General features: G+C 44.2%; 4 protein-coding genes across 8 annotated transcripts in view; 2 read left to right on the top strand and 2 right to left on the bottom strand.

Annotated features, from left to right (window-relative positions):
* The window catches only part of LOC142159811 (uncharacterized), a 316766-nt gene that overhangs the window by 131820 nt on the left and 172895 nt on the right, over positions 1–12051 (bottom strand). The window lies entirely within an intron of this gene.
* LOC142159993 (histone H2A type 1-like) lies at positions 1551–2043 on the bottom strand. Its single transcript, XM_075214909.1, has one exon. It carries the CDS (start codon positions 2025–2027, stop codon positions 1635–1637), a length of 393 nt encoding a protein of 130 aa, XP_075071010.1. The 5' UTR covers positions 2028–2043; the 3' UTR covers positions 1551–1634.
* LOC142160003 (histone H2B 1.1) lies at positions 2313–2795 on the top strand. Its single transcript, XM_075214920.1, has one exon. The coding sequence runs from the start codon at positions 2341–2343 to the stop codon at positions 2719–2721; it is 381 nt and encodes a 126-aa protein (XP_075071021.1). The 5' UTR covers positions 2313–2340; the 3' UTR covers positions 2722–2795.
* Positions 9959–12051, top strand: part of LOC142159838 (uncharacterized) — a 196735-nt gene continuing 194642 nt past the window's right edge. The window contains exons 1-2 of one of the 3 annotated variants that reach the window (XM_075214633.1): positions 9959–10079; positions 10654–10841. In XM_075214633.1, coding sequence (XP_075070734.1) covers positions 10764–10841 — 78 coding nt within the window. In that variant the 5' untranslated portion in view covers positions 9959–10079; positions 10654–10763. The remainder of the gene's footprint in view (positions 10080–10653; positions 10842–12051) is intronic. The other 2 variants (XM_075214631.1, XM_075214632.1) reach the window with 2 other exon arrangements.

Raw genomic sequence — 12051 nt, forward strand, 5'->3', positions numbered from 1 at the left:
TTAACCGTGTAGTTTTATAAATGGATAAAGTACTCTAATCCCGTTCCCCTATGTAGTGAGATCTGGGTTCTGTCCCAACAATAAAGTAATTACATCTACTATTGTGTTGTATGATGTATTTTAACGTGGGACATTTATCTGGACTTTTTATGAATATCATTTATGCAATTCATTATACACAGACAACTTAGTGGACAATCAAATAAATCCGTATAAGCAATAATTGTAATAATTTTAATTATTATTATAGGGTTACTGTGTCTTGTCTTCCGTCTTAAGTGGTGGTCTGGATTCCTTTACCGACAATAGACATACAACAATCGTATTTATACTATAAAATATCTCCACCCGTGTGCTCAGCATGGATGATAGCTGCACGCTTCTTACCGTTCAGTTACATCGTAATAATCCATAATGGAAACAAGAAAATATCTTTTTTTTAAGATATTTAATTCGACAATTTGTCTGATTGTCTCTAGTAATAGAACTAATATTTGGCGGCTGTTTGAAAGATCAACCGTTTTTCCATAAGCCAATCAATTTGAAGGGCGTGTTTAACTCATCCAATCACATTGCAACACGGTTTATAAGTAAGCGTGTTCAGCGGCAGATTTTTACATTCTCGTATTGGAGGAATAGTAACTATGGCGTGAACCAAGCAGACAGCTCGCAAGTCCACCGGCGGGAAGGCTCCACGCAAGCAGCTGGCCACCAAAGCTGCCCGGAAGAGCGCCCCAGCTACCGGCGGTGTGAAGAAGCCTCACCGTTACCGGCCCGGAACCGTCGCTCTGAGGGAGATCCGCCGCTACCAGAAGTCCACCGAGCTGCTGATCCGCAAGCTGCCCTTCCAGCGCCTGGTCAGAGAGATCGCCCAGGACTTCAAGACCGACCTGCGCTTCCAGAGCTCGGCCGTCATGGCCCTGCAAGAGGCCAGCGAGGCTTATCTGGTGGGGCTCTTCGAGGACACCAACCTGTGCGCCATCCATGCCAAGAGGGTGACCATCATGCCCAAAGACATCCAGCTGGCCCGCAGGATCCGAGGGGAGAGGGCGTAAGATACTCGGCACCGCCATATACACAACACAAAGGCTCTTTTCAGAGCCACCTAATATTTTCTCTGATCGAGCTGTAGCGCCATCTGTACAGACACATGTATTAGTTATTATACATGTAAGATATGTGACTGCTCTCCGCCAGCGTTTCATTTTATTAATCAAGAAAATGTAACTGACACGTCCCTACATTAGTAGCGCAGTAACGCTCGGCCTCTGCTTTACGTTCAATGTGGAAGTCAGAAAGACATCCCACCAAAACTAAACGAGTTGCATCATCCTCACACTGTAGTGCGAGTGGTTGTTTCAGACCATAAGAAGCGTGGATCCTCTACACAAGACCTTAGGATATAGATAAAGAGAGCCACGGGGCTGTGGACATATACAATGTATAGTACTTACAGGAGAGTGATAAATAATATTAATTTAATAGTAATACCCGGTAGTAATACATTAGAATACACTTAATACAAGTAAATAGCAGCTGTGTAATAAGCTCTTACAGGAAGATGTGGGTGGCTCTGAAAAGAGCCTTTGTGTTATGGGGACGTCAGTACTTTAGAGATTGGATCCAGCAGTAAATCACTTGCTCTTAGCTGCCTTGTGGCTCTCGGTCTTCTTGGGCAGCAGCACGGCCTGGATGTTGGGCAGGACGCCTCCCTGGGCGATCGTCACCCCACCCAGCAGCTTGTTCAGCTCCTCGTCGTTGCGCACTGCCAGCTGGAGGTGGCGGGGGATGATGCGGGTCTTCTTGTTGTCGCGGGCGGCGTTCCCGGCCAGCTCCAGAATCTCAGCCGTCAGATACTCCAGCACTGCGGCCAGATACACCGGGGCTCCGGCTCCCACACGCTGCGCGTAGTTCCCCTTCCTGAGGATCCGATGTACACGGCCGACCGGGAACTGGAGTCCAGCCCGGGATGAGCGGGTCTTGGCCTTAGCCCGAGTCTTACCGCCTTGTTTACCGCGTCCTGACATGATCACTTACGTCTGTCTCAAAGTCTAACAGTAACAGTTCCGCCTCCTCATCCCTGTATTTATACCCTTATGGGACACACTCCAGCATCTGTTATTGGTTCGTTTTCAGACCAGCCAATGCCGCTTGTGTTCAGTCAATCACCAATCAGCAGTCTACGGTGCGAGCATGACATCGGTGAAGATCACATGACACAACTCTCCAATAGCGCACAGAGCAGGTGGTGAGACTCATTTACATGGGCTGCCTATAAATAGAGCTGTTGTGGGCGGTGTGGTCATCATTTTTCGTTAGTCAGTTAAGACAGTTTAGAAGATGCCTGAACCAGCTAAGTCTGCACCAGCGGCCAAGAAGGGCTCCAAGAAAGCCGTGACCAAGACCCAGAAGAAAGATGGGAAGAAGCGTAGAAAGAGCAGGAAGGAGAGTTACGCCATCTACGTGTACAAGGTGCTCAAGCAGGTCCACCCCGATACCGGCATCTCCTCCAAGGCCATGGGCATCATGAACTCCTTTGTGAATGACATCTTCGAGCGCATCGCAGGGGAAGCCTCCCGCCTGGCTCACTACAACAAGCGCTCCACCATCACCTCCAGGGAGATCCAGACCGCCGTGCGCCTCCTGTTACCGGGAGAGCTGGCCAAGCACGCCGTGTCCGAGGGCACCAAGGCCGTCACCAAGTACACCAGCGCCAAGTAATCTGCTCCTGTCCTGAGATAACACAAAGGCTCTTCTAAGAGCCACCCACATTCTCCCCATCAGAGCTAGAACTTTATCCCGCAGTTTTCTATTGTTCCTACTTGGTGATTGTTTCTTTTCTCCTATAACTAATCGTCTTCCCAAATCCAGCCACAGATAATGTGAGCTACACATTAAGAGACAGCTCTTAAGAATCTAGTTGCTGTTCCTCCTGCGGTCATGGACTTACCAGCTGCAATAGGGCCGCTCTTTAGAAGATATAATAGAGGTGACTATTGGCCTTTGTGTTGTGTAGCGCGACAAATAAGGACTCAGCCTCCGTATAGAAGAATGTGGCTCAGAGCAGCAACTAGCGGTCATTACAGCAGCGTTTTCGGTGACGGCATCACGGATCCCCGGGAAAATCTTCCGGACACCGCGGGTCTCCTATTAGAGGAGCTGAGATGTGGGGAACGTACAGTCGTTACTGATATTATATCCCCGCTGATTCTTCGCGTATAATCCTTCATTCTCTTCCTGGCTGATCGATTGTGTTTATTTTGGCTGCGTGACCATTATATGCAATTAAATATTTCGATTTTTAAGTTACTTGCAATTGAAAAACGTTCCGTCGATCATGGCAATACCATCTAATATCTTGTATGTCTCATGTATAGTTCACTCTATCCTAAAACGAACCGGCCTCCCAGATACACCCACAGACTGGTCGCTGTAAACACAACCTTATAGCCCCAGTTACCCTTGTTGCACAGGACCTGGGAGGATTGTATTGAGAGAACGTAGGTCACTACCTAGGAGTAGTTCCTCCAACCGCCTATATACTAGTCACAGAATACAGCTCTTCATAAGACATGGTGGCGGCTCTTATTACTCTTATAAAACGTGATTAGCAGCTACTCACTGGGAACAGACGTTCATTGACTGACACCTGGTGGTCACCAGGGGCATTTATATCTATTTCACAAAGCAATCTTGTTTCCCCGCTACGTCTCACTTACACCAACATTGTTACGTATTCTGTTCCCTATGCAGCAGGTTACACAGATCATATACAACGGCGATATAATAGCTCTGTACTGGAAGAAGTGGGCGGCCCTGAGAAGGGCCTTTGTGTATATGGATGTGGGGTGGGTATGAAACGAGCCGGTGTTTAGCCTCCGAAGCCATACAGGGTGCGGCCCTGACGTTTCAGGGCATACACCACATCCATAGCGGTGACCGTCTTCCTCTTAGCGTGCTCGGTGTAGGTGACGGCATCACGGATCACATTCTCCAAGAACACCTTAAGGACCCCGCGGGTTTCCTCGTAAATGAGCCCAGAGATGCGCTTCACACCTCCCCTGCGAGCTAGACGGCGGATGGCCGGCTTGGTGATTCCCTGGATGTTGTCACGGAGAACCTTCCTGTGCCGCTTGGCGCCTCCCTTCCCGAGTCCCTTCCCTCCTTTACCACGTCCAGACATATTGAGTACTATAGAAAAAATAAGTTCTAACTGATAACAAACGAGCGCAACATCCTTCTTATATACACATGGGGCGGACCTGAAAGGGGACAGGGTATGGACGAAGCAGGGGGCGTGTCCTGTGACGATCGTTGCTGATTCAGAAGATTTTCACTCCCGTTGCCGCTGATTGGCTGAATGAACAGCCGTTATTCCTTTTAAAATTCCCGCTTTCATTGTTTGCCGCTTACGCTTAGAATCTCATTTCTTTTCCGTTTTCCTTCTTACTTATAGAGTGTTTGTCTGTTTAAGCTGCATGCTACCGACAATGTATCATAGACACATTGTTAAGAGGAAGTTATTAAGACAATACTATTTATGACTGTAGTGGTTGTAGTAAAATCGCCCTAAAATCATTTTCATGGATTTCTAGGAAGCAAATTCTAAATTCAAATGCAGTGAATCAATAAAAGACAAGTGTCATAAACATAAGGTGATATCACTAAAGCCCCAACTTTCACTTATAAGGATAAAATCACCTTTTCTTGTGGAGATTTTCCCTTTAGATCATTTGTGGGTCTATTTCTGAATCGGGTTTTTTCATGAAAAATGCATTTTTAAGTAAAGCAGAAACTTATTAATAGGACATCACAGCAAATATCGTAGATTTCTGCTGCTTTGCGTTTTTCTTTGTGCTCCAAATCAGATTGTGCTATTTAACAAGTTCTGAAATAAAAGCTTTTTGGAACTGACGTCAGCCATTGAAGCCTATGGGCAGAGCGTAGAGGGATCTTCAGATCCCTCCCTGCAACTTACCTTCGGTCACTATGGTAAAGGTGGCCACTGTGTGATAGTGACCATAGAGGACATAGGAGACAGCTCTTCAGAGGAACAACAGTTTATTTTGACTGCTGTCCCTAGTGAAGATTTTTGATAAAGTCTCAATATTTCAATCCTTATATGTGCAATAAGGATTAATATGGATTGTGTGTAAAATGTGGCTAATAATAAATATGCCCTATTATATCAGCAATGTCCAAAATACACACCATGAGTCCTCCTGGCACTTTGTATTAATAAGATATTCCACCAATTGTGAGATTGTCCTCTTGTCCAACATTGTTTTGCAAACAGATCAAAGCAAGAAAATAAATTCAATAATATATAGAGAGTGTTACATTTATAACAGTCTGCACTAAGTGTGGATTCTGGAAAAGAGAATGCTTTCAGGCAGTGACAATATGTCATGATCGCATATTGCTGGAACATTATTCATCCCAAAGGGCATCTTTGTGAATTTGAATAGCCTAATTGGGGTAATAAAGATTGACCTTGGTTAAAGGGATTTGCCAATAACATTTTTCTAACTTATGAGTGTGTCAATAGCTTGTCCAGTTGCCTATAGTCCATGAAAAATCAGGCGGTTGGGTCCTTTTTACTCCCAATGGCAGCATCTCTTTGACCTCTGATTTTGTAAAATATTTTGGGGGCTTCCCAGTATGCCGGGTGCTGTATGGGTTTAGTGTCACAACAATGGGGCTTAAGTCTCTCTTTGTACCAGTATCAATCTAACGGGATGTGCCCGGAGCTCTTTGTGATCTATACACAGGGCGACTACCCTTAAATGTGGATATTATTGAGCTCACTGACGGTACCCTGTGGTATCGTACCCTCGGTTCAGTCACATTTATGCAGATATCTCATTATAAAGAACGTAAGATTTTTTTAAATTAACTCAAACCACTCAAATGGCTATAACACATTAACAAGTTACCCAGTGCACAATACTAACACATTAGGGTTACAGTATATTAAATATTTATAAGTACTAGGGAGTCCTTGATTTGTTCCATAAGGCCTAAGCAGAACTGACTCCGAAGCGCCGGATCATTCCTCTCACTAACTGTTGACCACCATCTGAATTCTGCAAAATAATCTTCAGCAGTGCGACGTCATCATCATCATCATCATCACCATTTATTTATATAGCGCCACTGATTCCGCAGCGCTGTACAGAGAACTCATTCACATCAGTCCCTTCCTCATTGGAACTTACAGTCTAAATTCCTTAACATACACACACAGACAGAGAAAGAGAGAGAGAAAGAGAGACTAGGGTCAATTTTTTTATAGCAGCCAATTAACCTACTGGTATATTTTTGGAGTGTGGGAGGAAACCGGAGCACCCGGAGGAAACCCACGCAAACACGGAAAGAACATACAAACTCCTCACAGATAAGGCCATGATTGGGAATTGAACTCATGACCCCAGCGCTGTGAGGCAGAAGTGCTAACCAATTAGCCACCGTGCTGCCCACTCGACGCCCGAAGATGAGACTCAGCTGAGGCCACTCTGTCTGGGTCGTCATGTAGCAGACCTAAGGCCTGGAAGAAGGCATCCACGGTTTGTAAAGAGGGACTCGCTGGTGGAAGGGTGAAGGCCCAGGACTGGGGATCGCCCTGGAGAAAGGAAATTACGATACCGACTGTCTGTTGCTCAGAGCCAGATGAGCGTGGTCTCAGGCGAAAGTATAGTTTGCAACTTTCCTTGAAGTTGCGTAAGAAGGATATGCTCCCAGAAAACTGATCTGGCAAATTTAGTTTCAGATCAATAGCAACGCCAGGAGAGGCCTGTTGAACCAGCAAATTCCTGGAGGACTCCTCTTGTAATGACAAGCGATGAGATAAACTCTGTACTACCTGTGACAAGGTCTGGATCTGATTCGCCAGGATCTGGGCTGGAGAATGGTTCGTATCGCTGTCATCCATGACAGAATTTACCTTCACTGGCCGGTTATAATGTTATGGCCACCAGTGCGGCATAAACTTGTAGAACTTAGCAGAAGAGGTCTTCACCTATAGCAGCCGCCTTTCCCATAGAGACTGGTTATGCTCACAGGTACTGAGATGCCCCCAGGTCTTATACTCCATGTAGTACATGTTTATGGTCACACGGCAGCGCTCAGGTACAGGAGGTAATACACAGAGGAGAGACAGGCCAGAGGTCTATTGATAGAGATGATAATGTCCAACTGGCCTAACAGGACACAGGCGGAGACGTCAGGTACAAGCCGGGTCTGGGTCACAGGTGATGATGCAAATCCGGTTACAGAACCTTTGCTTGTTGCCCTGACCCTCTACCTGAGTCCGGGTACAGGCAGAGGTCAGGGCAACAGGCAAAGGTTCAGAGTCCAGGAAACAGGCAGAGGTCATACACAGGAAAGCAGTCCAGAAGGTATTCACCAACAAGGCACAGGAGCAGGAGAGCAAACTGGGGTCAGAACGCTATAACCGGCAGTGAGGCTCAGTCATCACTGCCCTAAATAGTACTATAGTACTATAATAGTAAGAGCCAATCAGGGCAAATCCCTGAAAGTAGCCCAAGGACTTGCCTAAGTAATTAGAAGCACTGGTGGCAAATGAAGATGCAGCCGACAGCTGCATAATTAGTCAGGGCTGCAATATAATAACCTAATCAGCCCTAGATGGCTGAGCCTAAACAGACCTGCGCGCGTGCGCCCGGCTTTTTGACAGCTGGCCGGGCGCAGCTACAGGGATCCTTAAGCGTCCCAGTTGTTACCTAGGCAACAGGGACGAGGGAGCCGGAAGTGACGTCCTGGTCGTCATGGAGATGGCGGGGACACCAGCAGCAGGAGGATGAAAGTCGTAGCGGTGCCCGCGGCCACGGCGGCTGCTACCAGAGCAGCAGTTCCGTGGGCAAAAACACCTTATTGATGAGAGAGGCCAGACTGGTTCAAGCTGACAAGAAGACAACAGTAACTGAAATAACCATTACAACAGTGGTATGCAGAGAACATCTCTAAATGCACAGCACATTGAACCTTGTAGCTGAAGGGCTACATCAGCAGAAGACCACACCGAGTTCCACTCCTGTCAGCAAAGACCAGCAAACTGAGGCTACAATGGCAAAGGCACAATAATGCTGCCCAGTTGAATATTGAATGATTCTTGATTTCTGATGCGCCATGCAGATGGTAGGGTCAGAATTTAGAGTAAACAACATGAATCCATCCTGTCTGTCAATGGTACAGATTGGTGGTGTATTGGCGTGAGGAATGTTTTCTTGGCACACATTAGGCCCCTTAATACCGACTGAGCATTGTTTAAATGCCACAGCTGAGTATTGATGCTGAACATCTGCATCCCTTTATAGTCACTGTGAAGGGACCAGGCCACATGGGAAATTAATAAAGAAGGGACAAGAAGAATTGGACAACTAGAAGATGTCTTGTGTGAATTGTGTAACGGGTGGTAATAGGGTAATCTAGTGAGGTTAAGAAGGTGGTTGAGGAATATTATAAGCTTGTCTGAAGAGGTGAGTTTTCAGAGAATGCTAGAAGGTTTGTAGACCAGAAGAAAGTCTTATTGTGAGGGAGGGAATTCCATAGAGTGGGTACAGCTCGAAAGAAGTCCTGTAAACGGGAATGGGAGGATGTAATGAGAATGGATGAAAGACGCAGATCTTGTGCAGAACGAAGTTGTTGAGTTGGGAGATATTTTGAGACAAGTGTCTAACCATCTTCTGTCTACTTCCAGCAGAATAAAACGCCATGTTATCAAGCAGGTTCCATGAACAAGACAATGAGTTCAGTGTAATCCAATGGCCTCCACAGTCACCAGACCTCAATCCAATAGAGCACCTTTGGGATGTGATGGAATTGGGAGCACTGATGCATGAAATTGCAGTCGACAAATCGGCAGCAACTGCGTGACGCGATCATGTCAACATGGACCAGAATCTCTAAGGAATGTACAGCATCTTGTTGAATCCATGCCAACAATAATTCAGTCTGTTCTGGGGACAAAGGGGTTCCTAACCAGTACTAGAAAGGTGTACCCAATAAAGTGGTCACTGAGTGTATACTGTATATAACAGAGAGGGAACACAGAAAGTCGGCATTCAGGACTCCAGACAGCAGCTGTCTGCATTAAAAGTTTCCTGGTCGCAGTTCCCAGTGCAGTCTTTGTTCTCTATTTAAATTGTGACACAGGCACCAATATTAAGAAACGCAAACATCATTCTCTTTGTAGTTTCCATACCGACACTTCTAGATTTTCACTTCGACCACTGCGTGTGTATCCCTCTCTTTCTCTATATATAAACACACACACACATATATACATAATGGATTGTGTTAAACGTGACAATAGTTCACACTGTGCAATATTAAACTATATTTATCTGTGATAAATTATGTAGGAAGGCTCTTAAAAACCAGGGACTGTCCATAGAAACAGGCATTTCATCTGCTACACAGTCTTCTGTCCATTCATGCCATTGTCCCCGTTTAATTAACCTTGGCTATATTAAGTGGCCAAGTATTATTAATGATAATATTAATAAGTAATGGCAATGTTAAAAAGTATAAGTCTCTGCATTATTCTTTTATCATGAGTTATTTAACTAAGCCCAGGTTAATTTAATGGGGAAATCAGTGTGACAATGGGAACAGAGCAACCAGTGAAATGAAATAATCTACATTTGTATCGATTGAATTTTACAATCATATCTGGTGTCACATTATAGATTTGCAAGCAATGCAAATATCATCATCCATAGGTCGCAGTACTGGAATAATAAACATTAAAGCCCCCACATGAATTTATTATGTCAAACACTGCCTGCAATGAGATGGAACGCACAACCCGGAAGTATCCTGGAACGCACAGAATGTAATGAGCTGTACCGCACAACCCGGAAGTAGCCTGGAACGCACAGCCTATAAAGAGATGGAACGCAAAACCCGGAAGACTTGAGGAAAGCAAAGTCTCAAGAGCAGGAAGATCAATGGGTGGAGCTATGTCCGGTGTCACAAAGATATCTTCCGCTGGGTGCTTGTTATCGGAAGATGCTGCTCTTATTTCTGTCATTTGGGTGTAAATAAACCGTATACAGGTGGGAGACGATTATATCCATTTATATATGATATGTCGGGTAGCTTTGCGCACATTCATAATCACATTACTGATTCAGGTTTATGTTTTATATGTAGAAGCAGATTATTTAAGCATTCTCACTTGCATATGATATAAATTATACATAATGGAGATGGGTATATTCCTGTCAGTCACATATAATGCACATTATAAACATTGAATCTGGTTATATTCCTGTCGGTCACATACAATACACATTATATGCCATTGATAGGAATGTAACCAGCTCCAATGTGTATAATGCGTATTATATGCCATTGATAGGAATGTAACCAGCTCCAATTTGTATAATACACATTATACAAATTGGAGCTGGTTACATTCCTATCAATGGCATATAATACGCATTATACACATTGGAGCTGGTTATATTCCTGTCACATATAAGACACATTATACACATTGGAGCTGGTTTATCCCTGAGAGCAACATAGTGTGTTCGCGACATTTTTGTGTGGAAAAAACAATAACCGGTATTATTTTCCTGTCATGTAAATAACATTGGTAAACCTAATCTTTATTCCTTTAAAAAGCATTTAGCTGTGGGCAGTGGAACAAGTGTCTCTGAAGAGGTCCTGAAGGCGATTCCCATCTATAGGGGATAAAGTGGTGGTGTATTCATCATTTGAATGACTCCCTGAGGATGGACAAGGACAGGAGTCACAAGACTGAGAGAATATTACATCTCACCCTGGAGATCATCTACCTGCTGACTGGAGAGGTGAGGGATTCTGGGAATATCAGTGACATCACTCTTCTCTCTATAGACATGACATGAGCGGTGAGGGATTCTGGGAATATCAGTGACATCACTCTTCTCTCTATAGACATGACATGAGCGGTGAAGGATTCTGGGAATATCACAGTGACATCACTCTTCTCTCTATAGACATGACATGAGCGGTGAGGGATTCTGGGAATATCAGTGACATCACTCTTCTCTCTATAGACATGACATGAGCGGTGAGGGATTCTGGGAATATCACAGTGATATCACTCTTCTCTCTATAGACATGACATGAGGGATTCTGGGATTATCACAGTGACATCACTCTTCTCTGTATAGACATGACGAGTGGTGAAGGATTCTGGGAATATCACAGTGACATCACTCTTCTCTCTATAGACATGACATGAGTGGTGAGGGATTCTGGGAATATCACAGTGACATCACTCTTCTCTCTATAGACATGACATGAGTGGTGAGGGATTCTGGGAATATCACTGTGACATCACTCTTCTCTCTATAGACATGACGAGTGGTGAAGGATTCTGGGAATATCACAGTGCCATAACTGGACAGATGAGGGATAATTATATTTTCATTATAACTTGGTCCTGTCTTATTTAATAATTATTCACTAAATAGACTGAATTATTTTCAAATCACTATTAAAGGTATAGTAACCCTTTTTGAAATCCTCCCTTTGAATTTGTCTTAAGTAAATATTAAAAGATGAATATATGATCATATTTTTGAAGCATGTTACCTGGCCTCTTTGCATGACCAATGTTTTGTTTACAGTGCTTGACAACATGCTAGTCCATGTCTAAGCAGACCTGGCTCCATCCTGATACAAAGTAGACTAGTATTTTCATTACATTGCAGGCTATGACTGTACTAGTTACTGGTGATGTCATTAGTGAATTGATAAAGGACAATTTTGCCTGAAATGCAAGTTGCATTCTATAAAAAAGCTATAGTAACATTACCAAATACATGTAAACGTTTGAAGATCAGAACAAAAATTTGAGATTAAGCTGTGAAAATTGGAGGGCGGGAGCCTTTTTTTTATGCACTGTAGACTTCCTGTCTATAAGCCTTTTGAAGGCCACTGTCGCTGTATAGAGTGACTTAACTCCCACTGCTAGGTTCTTTTAGGGAAAATCAGCAATTTAAGTGGATACCAGCTGTATTTCAACAATTTAGT

Source organism: Mixophyes fleayi, chromosome 6, assembly GCF_038048845.1.
Source record: "Mixophyes fleayi isolate aMixFle1 chromosome 6, aMixFle1.hap1, whole genome shotgun sequence".
Classification (NCBI taxonomy): Eukaryota; Metazoa; Chordata; class Amphibia; order Anura; family Limnodynastidae; genus Mixophyes; species Mixophyes fleayi.